Genomic DNA, 20,245 nt, shown 5'->3' on the forward strand with positions numbered 1-20,245 from the left:
AAGTCATTGCCACAGAGGTGACTTTAATGAGTGAGTTTAAATTTATATGTTTACTTTATACATATGTACTAAATTTACATATATACTTCAATTTTTACCTTTTTAAAGTAGCAAACAAAAAGTACAGTATGAGTATAAACTGATATAATCTTTCTGGAAAGCAATTTGCTAATACAGATCAAGAACCTTAAAAATGTTCACACCCTTTGACACTGTAACACCATTTCCAGAAATCTACCTATAATAGGTGTAGAATATTTATGTACCAAAATGTTCCCTGTAGTATAATTTATGATAATGAAAAACTGGAAACTCTGATTATAATTTATTTATTTAAAGGACAACTAAAATCACATACAGTCATAAGAGTAAGACCATAGAGAATAGAATGCAGTTATAAGAAATAATATTTAGAGGATTATTTACTATGAGAAAATGATCATGACACCAAATTTTTTATAAAGTATACCACCAATTTTGTTTTAAAAAATATATATATATATGCTTAGAAAAAAATGCATATGTTAGAGAATCAGAAAACTCCCTATGTATTTTAAAGCTCCGTTTCCCTTTTTTTCTGAAAGAACAGCTGCCACCAGCTGCAGTTGCTTCACCACCCACTTCTCAAACCCTCTGCAGTCTGGCTTTTTCCCCATTACACTTCTGAAATTATGTAAGGTTTCCAATTATTTAATCACTGAGTTTTTTCAGTTCTCATCTTCCAACTTTTCTGCAGCATTTTACATTTCTGTTGAACCTGTTTTATCTTTTTTCTTGGTCTTGCTTATTGGTTCTTTCTTTTGCTGGATCACCTTTCTGCCACTCACATATACACAGGAGCTATTTCATCCTTCTTTCCCCACAGTAATCTTAATCTGCTTCCTATGTCTCATATTGTTTCTTGCTTTAGACTAGGGCATAGCCATAGCTTTAACTGAGAAATGAGTGCAATATATTCCTTTTAAAATTTGATTTCTGGGACTTCCCTTGTGGCGCAATGGTTAAGAATCCGTCTGCCAATGCAGGGGACATGGGTTCGAGCCCTGGTCTGGGAAGATCCCACATGCCGCAGAGCAACTAAGCCCACGTGCCACAGCTACTGAAGCCGGCGCGCCTAGAGCCCGTGCTCCACAACAAGAGAAGCCACCGCAATGAGAGGGCCATGCACACCAACGAAGAGTAGCCCCTGCTGGCTGCAACTAGAGAAAGCCCACACGCAGTCACGAAGACCCAATGCAGCCAAAAATAAATAAAATTAAAAATTTGATTTTAAAAATTCATACCTATTTCTGGTGTTTTTGTTTCTTTGGTTGTTTTAGTTTTTGGCCGCACCACGCGGCACGTGGGATCCTTAGTTCCCTGACCAGGGATGGAACCCACACCCCCTGCAGTGGAAGCGCAGAGTCTTAACACTGGACCCAGGGAAGTCCTGATATCTATTTCTTAATAATTTAAAAAGTAACTTATACTGACCCCTTTCAGCATAAACTATCAAAATAGAAGACACAGAAATAAGTGACTCACCAATTGTATAAATAACTTCAAAATCATCCATTTGAGAATCAGTTATGCTGTTCTTCGCTTCACCTTTCACTTCCCCAAGGAGAAAACCTTCCTAAAAGGATAAAAATAAGCAGTATATGGAATACACTGATAGAATTTCCAAGTTCAGTCACTTAACTAACCAGTATTTCCCAAGAATTTTACAACACGTACAAGCATGTGTTACCAGCTGGAGCACACACAAAAGAAAGACTAGGTGCATTCCAGTTTACCTGGGCAACATAACCAGGTTAAAAAACACGAGTAGAAGAGATTGTAAATACCACTGTGACTTTAGCACCCTTGGAAGTATAAAAGGCTTAAAGGCAGAAATGAGAACACAATGTTCAAGGAACAAGGAGTAGAGCAGTTAGCCTGAGAATAGAAGCCTCCCATCTGTAACGAAATCTTAGGTTGCTATGAACAGCACCAATAATGGACCATCCTGAATGACTGGCCAAGGAGTCTGGATTAACGGCACATGCTTCTGGGAGTCAGTGGAGGCTTCTCAGCTATGAAATGACACAGGATGGGCTTTTAGATTAAGTATGTACACAATATCAAAGACCTGTAATTCAATATTAGAGTCTGCTGTATAAAAGAGGAGCTGTGAGCCCTGGTTCTTTTTAAAATGCAGGCATTTTGCCACCATAGCAGTGATCTCTGAGTTTCAGAGAGTTCACTTATTTCTCTTGGCACAGTTAGAAACCCAATGAGCTTGACAATGAATTTTTTACCGTCTTTATAACTTCTTTAGTTAAAAATGCTTTAAAAACTGTTTTTTTTTCATTAAAAGAAAAACACAAAAGTAATGTTTCCACAATGTGAGTCTTTGCTGGAATCAAAGGGGAACAATACGGAACTCTACTCTCTAGCGTTCTATACAAACCCTTGGAAAAGAGACAATGCAAGTACAGCTCTCCATCAAACCACCTTTTAAGGACTTTAGGAAAAAGATCTAAGGAACAGAGTCCTCTCTAACACTATGGTACTTTGCAAGTGCTAATCCTTTAAGCTACAGAGGACTTACAGTCCCACTCTGGTTATGTTTACACTAAGGTATTCCACAGTAATTTCTACAGACACACATTTTAAATCATCATATATTTGCTCTTTGCTACGTGTTAATCTACAAGCGTATTTAAAATTGCATACATGAAAGATAGCAATTCCAGCCTTATTAGGACTATGCCAAAAAACTATTTTGGATAAGATAAGCCTTTATTATAAAGTGAAGGGCACAAAATTTAGCAGAAATCACTAGGTTTTATTCAGTATGATATTCTCTAAACTGTATTAGCAAGTTACTACACACTTACTCTAGGACACTACTTCTCAGACTCAAAGTTTTACAGTGTTTTTTAATTTCATAAAAATGAAAGTTTTTAAAAATAGGTACTGTATTTTTTTTTGAAAAAAACTACTTCACCTAGAGGTTTTGAACCTAGGCGAAAGTGTGAAATAAGCATTTAAATATCTAATATTTCAGGATAAACTTAAATGTTTAAATTACAACCGAAAGCATCCGACAAGGAACTAACTCAGGCCTTACAACCTAATAAATTTGATACCAATGCAAACAAAAGTCAGCTATCCAGTATACGAAATTAATCTTCTTCATCTACTAAGATTCCCCCCAAAATAGCCACTGGATGCATCATTTCTCATTCCTTTACAAGCCTTCCATTTCAACAAACGTGCACAGTAGCTGCTCTGAAGGGGAAAATTGAGTTCTCTGCGAAAACCACTGTCGGTAGTTAGGAGAAAGTTAACCGGCAACCTTCCCAGCGAGCGGTAGCGGGAGAGCGCTATGTGAACCTTCTATTCCTTCACAACCAAAATGAACCAGAAAAGGGGGACTACTGAAAGAGAGAAATGCGGGTGTGCGAGACACTCCGAGCGGGGCGCGGAAATAAACACTGGTTGCGAGAGGGAGGGCTAACTCTGGAAAAGGCTCACCACCGGAGGCAACCTCCGGGGCCGCCCGGGAGCGGGAGAAGGCAGCCCCGACTGCACAGAGCCGGCGCGGCGGCGGCGTCGGGAGCCCGCGTGCGGGACCCGGGCAGCGGCGGCCGGGACGGCGCCCGCGCGCGCGCGCGCGCGCGCTCGCGGGTCCTTTTCTGAGGTGACGCCAGAGCCCGCCCCGGTCCTCGGCTCACCGTGTCTGAGTCGGTGTTGAGGTGCTGGAAGACAAGCGCGCCCAGCACAAAGCCAGAGAGCACCGCCGACGTGCTCTCACCCTCCATGCTTCCGCTGCCGCCGCCGCCGCCGCGCTGCTGGAGCTGACAGGGCTAGGCGCGGGCCGCACCGGGCGGGGTCCTCGGCGGCGCGTCGGCGAGGCGGCGAGGCGGGGCCGAGCGAGGAGGCGGGATCTGCGCCGGCGCACTGGCCGCGGCGCGCTCCCCCGAGGGGCGGGTTTGGTGGGCAGTCGCTGGGGCTCTCTGGTGCGGAGCTGGCGGCTCTGACGAGGGCTCTGGTTCGTCCCTCTCGGTGTTGGGCACCTCTGCCCAGCGCCAGGCCACGGACAGCGCTTTTGGTGGCTAGCTGCTACTGAGGGACCCTGGCATATGTGCAAAACTGGAATAAATGAACACTTCTGACAGAATAGAGGCATTGCCTAGTGGCATAATATCACAATGGAAATGCCACGTTTGGAGTTTTCAGAGTGTCAGATGCTGCCCATTACCCATTGAAACTTCTGGGATACTAACGACCGTTTCAGAGAATGTCTTTTCTAGATCTCTCCAGCGATGTCCCGTCCCATGCAGTGGGGAGGAGGGGAACGGGTTTCTTTGAGAGTTTGCTTGCTTTTAGAAAATTGAGGACTCAGTTCAAAGAATATACAGACTTTTTAACATTGTTCTGACGATTTAATGATAGGTATAAACGTACTGTGATGGATCATTTGATATAAACGTAAGGGGAGTAGGAAGACCAGGGCTTGCCAATTTTCCACACACTGTATATAAAGCTATGGTTTTTAAATGAAAGCCAGCAAAATATCAGACTGAATTGAATTGATATTACATATTTCTGGGTTTTGTTGTGTAGCAGCCATATTTCACTAACACACTGAAGACGTGTAGAATTAAAGATTATGTGTTTATTCCCTAAAATTGTCTCGTGCTGTCGTTTCAGCATAATCACTGTTAATACGAAGAGATTTTCACGTAATTTGTGTTTTATGGATAGTAATGATCTAAAGGATTCAAAAATAAAAAACGTTAGTCCAAGAGAGTGGAAGTAAACCCTCACATGTAAGGTCAAAAGTTTTTTTCTTTTTTTTTGCGGTACGTGGGCCTCTCACTGTTGTGTCCTCTCCCTTTGCAGAGCACAGGCTCCGGACGCGCAGGCCCAGCGGCCATGGCTCATCAGACCAGCCGCTCTGCAGCATGTGGGATCTTCCCGGACTGGGGCATGAACCTGTGTCCCCTGCGTCGGCAGGCGGACCCTCAACCACTGTGCCACCAGGGAAGCCCAGGTCAAAAGATTTTTGACATGGTTGCCAAGACAATTCACTGGGGAAGGACAGGCTTTTCAACAAATGCAAAAGAATGAAGTTAGATCCTTAACTTATGCCATATATAACAATCAGCTCAAAATGGATAAAAGAGCTAAATGTAAGACCTAAAACGAAAACATTCTTAGAAGAAAACACTGGGGAAAACTTCATGACACTGGATTTGGCAATGATTTCTTGCATGTGACACCAAAAGCAAAGACAAAGGAAAAAATAGACAAATTCTACTTCATCAAATTAAAAACTTTTGTCCATCACAGGACACTATCAAGAGAGTGAAAAGGCAACCTACAGAATGGGAGAAATATTTGCAAACCATATATCTGATAAGGAATTAATATCCAAAATATATATAAAGAGCTACAACTCAATGACAACAGAAAAAAAAAACAGTTAAAAAATGAAAAAACATCTTCTTGAATAGACATTTCTCTAAAGAAGCTATACAGAAGGCCAATAAGTACATGAAAAGATATCAATACTTAACATCACTAATCATTAGGGAAATGCAAATCAAACCATAATGGCATACCACTTCACACCCATTAGGATAGCAATGGTATAATAAAAAATATATTTGGTCTCTGTTCCTGCATCCAGGAACAGAGTTCCTAAAATGCTTAGAGTCTCCAGAGCGATAATTATGTCTTCTGTATGCTAACGTGACTTTTCGGGAGGGAGGGTGGTGGACTAGAGAGCTTAAGGATGGGAGTTAGTTTCCAGAAAGACCAAGCCTTGATTAGAGGATTGAAACTTTTAGCCCCACTCCTGACCTCTTAGGTGAGAGGGGCTGGAGACTGAGTTTAAATTGTTGCCAAAATCTCAGCTTCTCTGTGTACCGATGTGGAACAGAAATATGGAGACAGAGGTTTTGGAGGAAGAGAGAGATGGCTTTATTTTTCTGCCAGGCAGAAGGGAAGACACAGCAGGCTAGAGCCTCAAGAACTGTGCCCCCCACCTTAGGGAACTGGAGAAGATTTGTATATGTGGGGCTCACAGTCCAGGGTATATGATAAGGATCAAAGTAGTGAAGGTCTTACATTCTTCTTCTTCCTGCATTATTTCAGAACAGTTGCAGATGGCCCGGTAATTGGTAATTGGGTCCGTTTGTCTCTGGGTTATAAAGGCCTGCTACCTTTTTTCTGAAATGCAAATGCTACAAGGGGTGATTTGCTACAAGGGAGTGCAGGATGTAATTCACATAGTGTTAAAGAGTAATAGGTTAGTTTTGTGAAGTACAAATCTAGTTACAGACACTACAGATTAGTGACAGTTAAAAAAAAAAACAAACAGCAAACCTAGGAGTGATTAACTCTTTCAGGCCAGGTTATGTTTCTTCTCTAGCCTGTTCACTGTTCCCTTTATTTTCCTTGTTCTCAGGAGAGGGAAAACTTCATTTCTATATTTGCTGCAACCAAATCACTGATGGCCAGTGATTTAATCAACCGTGCCTAAGTAATGAAACCTCCATTAAAACCACTAAAGAATAGGGTTCCAGATTAAAGACTTGAATGTAAGACCTGAAATCATTAAACTCATAGAAGAAAAGCAGTGCACTCTTTGACACTCAATCTTAGCAATATTTTTCTAGATGGTCTCCTTTGGCAAGGGAAACAAGAGCAAAAATAAACAAATGGGACTATGTCAAACTAAAAAGTTCTGCACAGCAAAGGAAAGCATCAACAAAATGAAAAGACAGCCTATCAAATGGGAAAAAAATATTTGCAAATGATATATCTAATAAGGGGTTAATATCCAAAATATATAAAGAACTCACACAACTCAACAACAAAAAAACCTGAACCATCCAATTAAAAAATGGGCAAAGGAGCTAAATAGAAAAATTTCCAAAGAAGACATACAGACAGCTAACAGGCACATGAAAAGATGTTCAACATCACTAATTATTAGGGAAATGCAAATCAAAACCACAATGAGATACCACCTCACACCTGTTAGAATGTCTATTATAAAAAACGCAAGAAATGGGGACTTCCCTCGTGGCACAGTGGTTAAGAATCCGCCTGCCAGTTCAGGGGACACAGGTTCGAGCCCTAGTCCGGGAAGATCCCACACGCCGCGGAGCAACTAAGCGTGTGTGCCACAACTACTGAGCCTGTGCTCTAGAGCCTGCAAACCACAAATACTGAGCCCAAGTACCACAACTACTGAAGCCCACGTGCCTAGAGCCCGGGCTCCACAACAAAGCCACCGCAATGAGAAGCCTGCACACCGCAACGAAGAGTAGCCCCTGCTCGCCGTAACTAGAGGAAGCCCGCGCACAGCAACAAAGACCCAACGCAGCCAAAAATATAAATAAATAAATAAATTTAAAAAAATAATAAAATAAAATGCACCAAACAAGTCTGCTCTATTTACCCCAGTTGGGAAGAATTTTTTAAAAGCTGGAAAGCAAAGAATACAATGAGAAACCTGAGCTGGCATGGCCTGGGGCAGGAGTCAAGCATACAAATCAAGATGAAGATTGACTAAACGGGGCCCCTTGACTGAGGACCCAAAATCTAATGCACAAGAGGAGGTAAAACGTGTCTGGGGATGAGGAAGTCTCTGAGATACCTTGACACAGAAGCCTCATGCACTGTGGCACCAACACCACTTGGTGAAGCCCTAACATGGGCTGCAATTAGATTGAAAGAATATTGTATAGAAATGGAAGAGTTGATATCTTCTTGTTTATATCTTACTGACTTAAAAGTACTTATATGTTAAAGATATTGACCTTATGTCTGTCAAATATTGAAAGTGTTTGCTTTTCCCCAGATGGCTTTTAAATTTTACATGCATTTAAGGTAAATTACTTTTAATACAGAAGCTTTAAAATTTTGTATTTAAAGCTTCTATTCATGCCCTTAATCTTTCTAATGTATCGTGTTTAGGAAGACTTCCCTGTCTTATGATTAGTAACAATATTATTTTTGAATTAGCAGGGGACATGTGTTTGAGCCCTGGTCCGGGAAGATCCCACATGCTGCGTAGCAACTAAGCCCGTGCGCCACAACTACTGAGCCTGTGCTCTAGAGCCCGTGAGCCACAACTACTGAGCCTGCAAGCCACAACTACTGAAGCCCATGCGCCTAGAGCCCATGCTCCGCAGCAAGAGAAGCCACTGCAATGAGAAGCCCGCGCACCGCAACTAAGAGTAGCCCCCGCTCGCCACAACTAGAGAAAGCCTGCGCGCGGCCACGGAGACCCAAAGCAGCCAAAAATAAATAAATAATTTTTTTAAAAAAAAGAGGCAATTACTAATTAAGACTAATGCCATTTGTGGAATGGAACCTTAACGGAGATCATTTACCAAAAGTCTAAACACCGGATCCATACAAACAATAGAATTGCTTTAAAATTGTTTTTTTAATGGTAATTTGTTTCTTTCTTCACTAAAAGGAACTAGTACTCCTTAGAGAAAAGGCTGATTTTGAAAGCTGGAGCAAGAGAAAATACAAGATGAGCCTGAAATATTTATTTGGTGTTGGAAAATAAAGATGGACTCAAAAAATGAGGTAAACATGTCAACCTGACATAAGAGTCAGGTGGAAAGGGCTGATACTGACGAAATCTGAGGCAAAGTATCAAAATAAGTAACAATAGTAATAAATGATGTCCCATTGAATAGAGTAAAAATCTTTGAGTCCATAGAGATACAAATGAGAAGATGAATAAATAAATGGGGTAAAAGAAAGCTCTTCCTTACAGTTGAATACCAACTAATAAATGTAGAAGGAATCACAAAATTAGAAATTCCCTTTTGGCAACTCTCATCATCATCATCATAATTGATACGGGCAAAAGGTACTAAAACTAAAGGGTAAAGTTTGAGTAACAGCCTATTTATGTAGTGTCCAAGTATTTCCACCAAAGATATTTATGAATGACAGGAGGAAAGGTAACTTTACAAACCCCACCTTAATAAAATAATGAAAGTTAACATCACCAGTAAAGAGGCAAATCAACATCAGATGGCTCCTGGTATGAAGCTCTGAGAAGACAACATCAGTTCAGCCATATTCTTGCTAAAAGTGAATTTTCTCATGAGGAAACACCAAACTCAAACCGAAGAACATTTTATAAAATAATTGACCTGTACTTTTTATAAATGTCAATGGCATGAAACACAAAGGCTGAGAAAATGTTCTAGATTAAAGAAAACCAGGGGACTTCCGTGGTGGGCAGTTGTTAAGAATCAGCCTGCCAATGCAGGGGACATAGGTTTGATCCCTGGTCTGGGAAGATCCCACATGCCGCGGAGCAACTAAGTCTGTGCGCTACAACATAGCCTGCGCTCTAGAGCCCACGAGCCACAACTACTGAGCCCACACACCACAACTACTGAAGCCCGCACGCCTAAAGCCCATGCTTCACAACAAGAGAAGCCACTGCAATGACAAGCCCTCACACCGCAACAAAGAGTAGCCCCCGCTCACAGCAACTAGAGAAAGCCCACACGCAGCAATGAAGACCCAACACAGCCATAAATAAATAAATTTATAAAAAATAAAAAAATAAAGAAAACCAAAGAAACAGGTAACCAAACGCTGCAAGGAATAACCCAAAATGACAGGGACAAATTGGATCAATTGGTGAAAATAATTTTACTAGATTTTATTTTGCCTTCTCTATAATTAACATGATAACATATGATAACTCAGGAAAACCTGAGTAATAGAGCACCTCTGAAATCTCCACTTCAAGAACTATTTTTAAAAGTTACGAATAGATTTCCTCCAGTTACCCAAATTGCTTAGCTTTGAATACGTTTGAATAAGAGTTTGTAAATTTTCTGGCCAGACTGAAACTTTCCCTGCCATACTTGAAATTTTGCTAAAAAAAAAAAAAAAAAGCATGGATTTTATTTTTCCAATCTGGGGATTCCTTTAATACATTCTATTAATTAAAAAAAACACCTCATTTTACAGGTGAAATACTTAAAGAACTATACAAGATACTTTCATGAATCAGTGATGTCATTATCCATGTCATTCTGAGTCCCCAAACTCAGAAGATAAGGTGAGATAATCTATTATAAAATCCAAATAGTTTAAAATTTCTAGAAAGCATAATCTCCCTTCAGCCCAAGTTTTACCCCAACATAATGATAACAATCTTTACCTCAAAACCCCCATAAAGTCCCACCATACAAAATTCTTATAGGAAGGCTCATAAAGCTTGGCGTGACTCCTACTATGATTGATTCCTCCTGCAATATTCCAATCTTACCAAGTATTTTCAAAGTATCATTTCCACAGTAGATGTCCAATAGGTACAAGATATGTTTCCAAAAAGAACATTATCAGACATACCCTTCCTTGATGTACCACCAGGAGATCTAAGAAAACACACCAAGAGAAGTCAGCCTTAGAACATACTAGAAAAGAACATTTTAGATCCTAATTATGTTTCCTAGCACCAATGCATACTCTTGTGGGAATATGCTTCCCAACTGTATTAGTTTGCTAGGGCTACCATAACAAAATGCCACAGACTGGGGGGCTTAAACAACAGAAATTATTTCCGGTTCTGGAGGCTAACAGTCAAAGATCAAGGTGCCAGCAGGATTTTTTTTTTTTTCTGAGGTCTCTCTCCTTAGCTTCCAGATGGAGGCCTTCTTGCTGTGTCTTCTCATGGTCCTTCTTCAGTGCACAAACATCTCTCGTGTATCCAAACTTTCTCTTCTTTTCTAAAAACATGTTTTTAAATTTATTTATTAATTAATTATTTATTTATTTTTGGCTGTGTTGGGTCTTCATTGCTGCACACGGGCTTTCTCTAGTTGCAGCGAGCGGGGCTACTCTTCATTACAGCACGTGGGCTTCTCATTGTGGTGGCTTCTCTTGTTGCGGAGCATGGGCTCTAGGCCCGTGGGTTTCAGTAGTTGTGGCGCGTGGGCTCAGTAGTTGTGGCTTGCGGGCTCTAGAGCACAGGCTCAGTAGTTGTGGCGCACGGGCTTAGTTGCTCCACTGCATGTGGGATCTTCCCGGACTAGGGCTCGAACGCGTGTCCCTTGCATTGGCAGGCGGATTCTTAATCACTGCGCCACCAGGGAAGTCCAAACTTTCTCTTCTTGTAAGGACATCAGTCATTTAGATTAGGGCTCACCCTAATGAACTCATTTTAACTTAATTATCTCTTTAAAGACCCTACCTCCAAATAAGGTCACAGTTTGAGGTACTGTTCGTTAGGGCTTCAACATAAGCATTTGGGGGGACACAATTCAATCCATACCACTAGCCTAATGCAGTTAGAGTTCCAGATATCTAGTTCACTGGAGATCTGATCCTGACGTTCATTAAATGGTCTCCATAAACAGATGACTTCCAGAAGTAGAAAGCTTTCTCCTGTAAAAAATTAGTAAACAGAAACCTCAATTAAATAAAATTGGGAGACCAGAAGGGGGCGCTCTCACACCCTGAGCCGGCAGCAGAGCTCAGCAAGAAGAAAGACCATTCTTTGCTGGCAAGGACTCAGCAAATGAAAAGCCATGGATGCTTTGTTTACTATCGTCCTCCCAATTTCCATTTCCTCTCTATAAAAGTGTGCTCCTTCCCTTGTTGTTTTGGAACTTGCATGTGGCTTGCCATGGCTGCAGACCACCAACTTGTATTTCTCTGCTGATCCCGAATAAACCCATCTTTGCTGGAGAAATAGCTGGCAGTCTGTTTCAGGTCTACATGCCAAACATTTTATGTATCAAGAAGATGGCATCGGATATTGTCAAAGATAAACAAAGTTGGATATTAGTTAAAGTGGTTAAAAAAAAAGATTTTATTTAGTAACTACTACCATAGGAGAAAGAGCTGAGCTCCACTCCAATTTGTGCAGAGGTGACTGGGCATTTTCAAGGAAGAATGAGGGAGTAGGAAGGGGGAGTGAGTGGAGGCTTGAGCAGAAGCAGGGAGGTGAAAAATTACCAGAAAAGAGTAAGAGAGTTGGTCAATGTAAATATGATTAAACCTAGACCGTCTGTGCCTGCTAATTGGCATCTCTTCTAGGCTTCTACCCTTCCAAAGAGACTGGGAGACAGAGACCCTATCCCTCCCAATGATTACATTTCAAAGGAATAGTTTTCAGGTCCTTGAGAAAGACACTCTTGGAAAAGGGACAAAGGAAGGATTTATAATTGTAAGCCCTTTTTAGTAAATGTTCTAAGAAAGGGAAGTCAGGGGCCTATCATCCGGTATTGGCTGGAACAAACAGCAAATTCTTTTGGCAGTCTTCAGCTTTTCAAGACAGAAATTCAACGGGCAGCAGGGTCATCCCAGGGACATGACCTTAATCTGCTAGAAGCCATTCGGTTTGATCAAGTCTCTTAGTGCATGGGTTTGGACGGAGTCTTTTGTGCCAAGAGTTTTTGCAGTTCTCAGTACAAACATCTTTCTCCCACAACCTTTGGATCAAGATCTATGATCTGATGATGGACTTTAAAATCCCTAAATATGATTTTCAAACAATCAAAGTGACTGCAAATCTTTCTAAGGATTGGACTTTCCAACCATTGGACTTTGCAACTATTGGATTAACTGACCCTGGAACCCTCTGGAATATTATCAACTGCAACATATCTACATGGTCAAGTGTGCTCTAGGCCTCCAATAATTAGCTGCTATTACTATTATCTTCCAGAGCCTTAAAGAAACCCAAGAGACATCAAGAATAGAAAGAGACAAGGGAGTAATAATGGAAGCTGTTATCTAATTATTTTCTCACCAAGGCATATAGAAACGATTATGTGACTTATTTAATACAATTCAGGGCATTTGTCCTCCACAATCAAACCAACAAAATTCAGACAGCAACTGATACTTTAAACTGTACATTTTTGTCTCCTGAATGAGAGAATCCCTGGGACAGTTCTTCCTGTGATTACCTCATCAAAATGCAACTTGTAATTTAGACATGATTCTGGTGAACAAGATTTACTGTTTCAGCTGCCAAGGTTTCTCTTAGCTCCAGGAAGCTACCTTGTCCAAGGACCTGCCCTTTCTAGAGTGGCTGACATCTAACTGATCATGCAGGGGTATAAAGGCCTGGCCATTTTGGCCCAATGAGGGACAACTCTTGTGAGTCATATATGTCCCAGAGCTTCCTATGGATTTGGTTTGGCTGAGTCTTTGCCAGGCTTGCATGACTCTTGGATTTCACCTTCTGCCTAATCCTATTCCCCCACACCACTCCCCAGCCTCCCAGGTGTTGGTGTTACTGAACCAAACTTGAGTCCCCTTACCTGACATGCAGTAAATTTAATCTACTGACACTGGCTTATGGTGAAGGAAGGTGCAGCATTTTTTGCAGGGCACCAAGCAGGGATAATGGAAAGCCCGTGTTCAAAAGACCCAAGCTCCCCAATGGCTTTTAGGAAAGATTGTTTTTTTAAAAATTTATTTGTTTATTTTTGACTGTGTCGGGTCTTAGTTGCAGCACGTGGGATATTTCCTTGTGGAGTTCAGGCTTCTCTCTAGTTGTGGCGTGAGGGCTCAGTAGTTGCGGTGCACGGACTTAGTTGCCCCGTGGCACGTGGGACCTTAGTTCCCTGACCAGGGATCGAACCCACGTCCCCTGCATTGGAAGGCAGATTCTTAACCACTGGACCACCAGGGAAGTCCCAGGAAAGGATTTTTAAAGGCAACAATGGGTCACAGGGTATCTGATCAGCTTGTGGGCATTCTTCTGATTAATTTGTGGTGAAGTAACAGGGTGATGTTTTGGGAATCTTAACCATTAGTCTTCTGCTTTCCACCGGTCTGTGGTCTATGTGCTTGTGGTCAGCTTGTAGTCACCATCCTCCACAGGGTGGGGGGTCTTATTTTCTGCAGAACAACTCAAAGATATGCCTCAGATTATTATGTCTGTCCCTTCAGGAGGAACTAGGAGTCCTGTGACTCTGCTTTATGACTGAATTGTTGTTTCTTGACTGCTTTTCCTTTGTTTCTGTATTTCCTTGCTTCTCTAATTATTAACTGCTTGAGTCTGCTCTTTGGAACTTGGGGAAGTCCTAGGAGGCTAAAAGTTTTCTACAAACAAGAAGTGGGGCACATGGAGGGGCTTTTGTACCCAAGAAGGCCCCGCAGGGTCCTGCTCGGTTTCATTGGTCCTTAATAAATGCCCTACAGGCAAAATTCCATCTCAGCGGTGGCTTTCAAAGAACACAACATGCACCAGTGGTCAGTTGTACTTTCCAAATATTCAAAATAAACCCATCAGTTGCTCATATTTTATTAAGATGATAAATTACCAGGGGAGGTCTAAGACGCTGCATGTCACTGGTTTGTGCAAGGATTTTTGAACTGACTACAAGTTCTTGAACAAAAATCTGTGATACATAATTTAACCCTGACTATGATCCAAATTGGCTAGTCCTAGGCTGGCTAAAGAATTGGATATAAAAATAGGTTCAGAATATTTCTTATGATATTGGTGATTGTCACTGCATTTTTTGCCTTTCTCCATTGGTTGACATTCAGGCACTTAATGTTGCTATGAAGTTGTTATCCCAAGGCAATTCCAATTAAAAATACTGTGTCAAAAAAGCAGCCCTGGGCTTCGCTGGTGGCGCAGTGGTTGGGAGTCCGCCTGCCGATGCAGGGGACGCGGGTTCGTGTCCCGGTCCGGGAGGGTCCCACATGCCGCGGAGCGGCTGGGCCCGTGAGCCATGGCCGCTGAGCCTGCGCGTCCGGAGCCTGTGGTCCGCAACAGGAGAAGCCATAACAGTGAGAGGCCCACGTACCAAAAAAAAAAAAAAAAAAAAAAAAAAAAGCAGCCCTGGGACTTCCCTGGAGGTCCAGTGGTTAAGAATCTGCCTTCCAATGCAGGCGATGCAGGTTATATCCCTGGTCGGGGAACTAAGATCCCACATGCCACGGGGCAACTAAGCCAGTGCACTGGAACTACTGAGCACGTGAGCCACAACTAGAGCCTGCGTGCCACAACTACAGAGCCCACACACTCTGGAGTCCGCTTGCCACAGCTACTGAGCCTACGCCACAACGAAGAGCCCATGCACCGCGAAGAAGATCCCACGGGCCTCAACTAAGACCGACGCAGCCAAAAATAAAATAAGTAAATAAATATTAAAAAAAAAAAAAAAAAAAAGCAGCCCTTATGGACAACTTGGTTCCTTTAGGAGCCGACATTGACCAAAAGGGTGAAACTGAGAATCTCTGGTGAGGAAAGGGGTATAATCCTGGTTTAACAAAGATAGAGGTGCCAACAGAAGAACAAAGGCAGACATTACACACTACAGATAAAGCTCTCATGACTTTTCAGAGCAATCATTCTCCTAACGCTATTCCTGGAGCAGCAGCATCTGGGAAGCTGTTAGATATGCAAATTCTCCAGCCCCACCCCAAACCTAAGAAATCAGAAATTCAGGTGGTGGAGCACAGCACTCAGTGTCTCAACAACCTCTCCCAAGTGCCTGCCCTAACATTTGAGAGCTGCTATTCAAGACAATCTGCAAGTAACTGAAATTGTTTTCCCTCAGGACTCAGTCAGCATGCCCCAGGGTGGACTCCTAGACAGGCCCTCAAGGATGCTTTCCAGTCAATCAGATGACTTAAGTAAAAAAAATAGAGCCCACTATTCCTAGACTATCTTTCTTCCTCCCATCTTGTCTCCTCCTTTATATATTCTCTTTTTACCTTTGTTTAATTGTAACCAAGAGTAAACTCCTAATATGCTACCTAAGTGAAAGGTCTCTGAATTAGTCCCAAGAAAAGCCAATTATTTCTTAATTTTTCTTAAAGTACCATTTTGAGTCTGAGAGAGCTAAACTGGGATTGCCAGGCTGATGATATAATCTGGACCAGCATGCAAACTCCCAATGGTGAGTCTAGTGTAATTGACATCTGGAGCAAGTATGTTGTTTTTTTTTTTTAACATTCCTTCCTCTATACAACAAAATTATTTTCAGTAATAATCACAAAATGAAGTAAATAATGATAAAGTCCAGAAAAGAATTGCAAACATTGAAACTTTTTTAAAAATTGAACTGTATGTATAATTATTCTAGGAAAAATAAGTAAATAAACATCAAATTAATAATAAAATAAATATTAGAGTACAGAAAAAGACAAAATAGTAGATTAATACTTTTTAATTCCACTGATGTATTATTATTATTTTTTTGCAATGGGAGAAACTCATATCTACACATTGGTCTATGTAATAATCAATAGTAATATTACAGTTTTTCCACCAGGGACATAAGTAATGAGGTATAGTCTCATTCTGTTTGGAATTCCTATGAAACCCAGGGATTTATGTTCACTACAATATAACAATTTTAGGAACAATGTAAGTTATTGACCTAGTAATCAAATAAAGCCAGCACAAAGAATAACAATAAAAATAGGGAGACACTTTAGCTGTGTTATTAGAATCATGTTAGTTATAGGTTTGATGCTTCAGAGGTATGTGCTTGCTTGCTTAAATTGGGATCCAATAGTATTCATCTCTGTTAAATATCTGTGGCATTTTAAATAGATGAGTTAATGAAAATTCAAATCATTTCAGGGAAAGACTGCATTTTTTTACCTTTCTATTTGCATTTTTAGACATCTATTTTTCTCATAAAAAGGATCATAGCAGGAGTATGGAAAGCAATGATTGCACTTGTGACATCAAATTTTGAACAAATATGCATAAAAATAAATGAGTATCATAAAGGAAAAAATAAGTTATCTTAACAGCATATCATTATTTATATAGTTTCTTCAAAATGAATGGAGTGTGTGATGGCCATAGATGTGCTCCAGCCAGGTCTTCTTCAAGAGAACCCACTGCGGGAGCACAGTTGGTGGAAAGCCTCCACCTGCAGCCCCTGTGGATTCTGTGGCCATCCTGCCCCCACCCCCATCCTGACTGCTTCGAATCAATCCATGAGATGTTGGAGGAACTAATGTAGGCCCATTCTTAAGAGATACCAGAGTCCTTCAACAGGGGATTGTGGCTCAAGGACTCCCCGTCAGCCTGGTAGAGATTTTCTTAGCTTGCCCTGCAGCCTGAGACTCCTCCTCCACTGTCTTCCTTCCTTCCGTTTCTCTTTCCCAGGTGTCAGAGAGCTGGCATTCTGAAGCCTCTGCCCGCTTACTCTCACTCTCTCTCCCCATTTATCTTTCACGGGCATTTTCCCCAATGTGTCTCTTGCACATTTAATCCTATCTTTGTGTCTGCTTCTCAGCAGAAGGACCCACAAGGACAGAGTACCTGTGTTTTCATACACCTATGAAGGTTTTTCTGAGCCATAAAGATCACAGTTTCAAATTTGTGCCAGTTTAAAAAATAATCTCCAATCACTGATCCAACATGAATATTCATGCTGATCATTTTATAGGTCGAAACAAAATCATTCTCGGGTTTTTTTTTTCCAGCTTTATTGAAGTATAATTTAAAAACAAAATTATATAAATTTAAGGTGTACAATGTGATGATTTCATATATATATATATATATATATATATATATAGTGAAATGATTACCACAATAAAGTTAGTTAATACGTCCATCACCTCACATAGTTGTCATTTTGTGTGTGTGGGGTTAGAACATTTAAGGTTTTCTCTCCTACCAATTTCAAGTATACAATACAGTATTATTAACTATAGTTACCATGTTGTACATTAGATCCCCACACTTATTCATCTTGTAACTCAAAATTTGTACCCTTTGACAAACATCTCCCCATTTTCTCCACCCCTCAACCCTTGAAAACCACCATTCTACTCTCTGTTTCTGAGTTCAACTTTTTTAGATTCTACATATAAAATTCTCTATATAAGATCATACAGTATTTGTCTTTCTCTGGAACAAACAGTAAACCTTTTGGCAGCCTTGAACTTTTTTATATAGTAACTCAGTAGGGGCCTGGATGGCCTCAGGGAGTGGGCTTAGGCTGCTAGAAGCCGTGTAAAAGTTTGGTGGCGTTTCCTACTGCAGGGGATTGAATGGAGTATTCAAGCCCAGAGTTTTTTCAGTTCTCAAAAGTTTTAGTCAACCAAGTCCTTATTTCCTAGAGACGCAATGTTGTAAATTGGAATTTCATTCCTGGGAACCCGTTTCATACTACAAATATATCAGAACTGAGGAAGAAATGAAGTAGGGAGAAAACAAATGTAAATCTTTGCTTTTATCAACATGAATTAACTAAATACAATATATGATTCATAACCACAGAAAATGTTTTGAAGCACTTATGAGTGAGGTGTACTGCTAATAGGTTCCCACATCAGTGGCTCTCAAATCACTTAAGAATCACCTAAGATTTATATTTATTGTCAAAAGAATGCCATGTAAAGAGACAGATATGCACACAGGGAGAATGCCCTGTGAACATGAAGGCAGGAATGGGGTGATGCAAATACAGGCCAAATAATGTCAGGTTGCAGGCAAACCACTGTTACAGGAATGGGGACCCCTTCCAGGGCCCGAGAGTGGGCTCTTGTCTAACACTCAGAAATAAATTGTCCGAGGAGACACGCGTACTGACAAAGCAAGAGACGTTATTGGGAAGGGGACCCCAGGCGGAGAGCAGCAGGGTAAGGGAACCCAGGAGAACTGCACTGCCACGTGGCTCACAGTCTCGGGTTTTATGGGAATGGGATTAGTTTCTGGGTTGTCTCTGGCCAATCATTCTGAGCCAGGGTCCTTCCTTGTGGTGCACGCATGGCTCAGCCAACATGGATCCCAGCGGGGAGGATTCTGGGAGGTTGGTAGGACATATGGACTGGCGTCTCCTCTCTCCTTTTGGCCTTTTCCGAATTCTTCTGGCTGGTGGTAGCTTGTTAGCTCCGCATTCCTTACCAGGACCTCCTGTTCTAAGAGAACTCACGTAAGTGGTTACTATTGGGCCTGGCCAGGGCGGGCAGTTTCCGTCAGCGTTTCCCCTGACACCACCAGAAGCCAGGAAAGGAGCACAGGACACAGTCTCCCTCCTGGCTCTCAGAAGGAACCAGCCCTGCCCTGCTGAGTTTGCACTTTTAGCCTCCAGAACTGTGAGACAGTAAGTTTCTGTTATCTAAGCCAACTGGTTTGAGGTAATTTGTTAAGGCAGTCCTAGCATATTAATTCATTTCCTAAAGCAGAAGATTATTCTGCTGTTTAAAAGCCTCACTGTGTAATACACCTAATCTTCTACCACCCTAAACCACAACCTCTTCTCCACTCTCCACCAAGATCATGCCCTTTCTCTATAACATTATTTTCTTATATCCCTGCTTTAGTCTGTTTAGGCTGCTATAACAAAAATACAATAAACTAGGGAGTTTATTAACAACATTTATTTCTTACAGTTCCAGAGGCTGGGAAGTCCAAGATTATAGTGCCAGCAGATTTGGTGTCTGATGAGGGCTTCTTCTCACTGTACCCTCCCATGGCAGAAGAGATGTGTTGCCTTTCTGGGGTCTCTTTTGTAAGGACACTAATCTCAGTCTTGAGGGCTCTGCTCTCCTGACTCAATCAGCTCCTAAAGACCCCAATTCTAGTACCATTACCTGGGGGTTAGGACTAAAACTATGAGTGGTGGGGGGACACACACACAAACATTCAGGCCACAGCAATCCCTTTCATGTCTTCTCGCTTTTCTATAAATCTATGTTCCACCTATTGGTGTTCTAGTTTCTCCATTGTGGAAAGTTATTTTTGCTCCTATAGATTTTTTTTATCAATATCAACCATTTTTCTAAAATGTGAATGTCATACAAATAGAGATTATTTATCTCTCCCCAAACTCCCACTTTATTTTCAATCCCTAGAATAGGCCCAGATCAAAGTTGACACTAAATAAATATTTGAGGAATGAGTACAATTTGGTTCTTAATTATTGCCTGTTGGGCTAGTTAGGTGTTTCTTGGATTTTTTTCTTCCTTCAGAAAGATTCTAAGTTCTTGGAGGGCAAGAATCTTGCCTTATACTTTCCTTGTATTCATGAATTCACTCCTAATGAATACCTGCTTTAAATCAGGTACCCTGCTAGCTACTGAAGGTACATTGAATAATAAAATAGATATGGTGTCTGCTCCAATGTAATTTATAATCTAGCTGGAGATGGAAACATTATAGACATAATCTTATATGATGACATAATTACAATTCTGATCAACACTTTGTGGGAAAAATATAGAAAGCTAGAGGCAAGGATAGCTAAGGTACCTACGCCCCCTAGTGTTGGGATCA

General features: G+C 41.2%; 1 protein-coding gene across 4 annotated transcripts in view; it reads right to left on the reverse strand.

Annotated features, from left to right (window-relative positions):
* Nucleotides 1-3,901, reverse strand: part of ABRAXAS1 (abraxas 1, BRCA1 A complex subunit) — a 29,101-nt gene extending 25,200 nt beyond the window's left edge. For 2 of the 4 annotated variants that reach the window (XR_004349950.1, XR_004349949.1), the window contains exons 1-2: nt 3,702-3,873; nt 1,525-1,615 (exon numbers count right to left, since the gene is read on the reverse strand). Coding sequence is in view for 1 of the 4 variants with exons in the window: in XM_032632256.1 (XP_032488147.1) it covers nt 1,525-1,615; nt 3,702-3,788 (178 nt within the window). In the remaining 3 variants the exon portion in view is untranslated. Of the gene's footprint in view, nt 1-1,524; nt 1,616-3,701 lie in introns of all 4 variants that reach the window. The other 2 variants (XM_032632256.1, XM_032632257.1) reach the window with 2 other exon arrangements.
* Nucleotides 3,902-20,245: the final 16,344 nt, after the last annotated feature.

This window comes from Phocoena sinus, chromosome 5 (genome assembly GCF_008692025.1).
Source record: "Phocoena sinus isolate mPhoSin1 chromosome 5, mPhoSin1.pri, whole genome shotgun sequence".
Classification (NCBI taxonomy): domain Eukaryota; kingdom Metazoa; phylum Chordata; class Mammalia; order Artiodactyla; family Phocoenidae; genus Phocoena; species Phocoena sinus.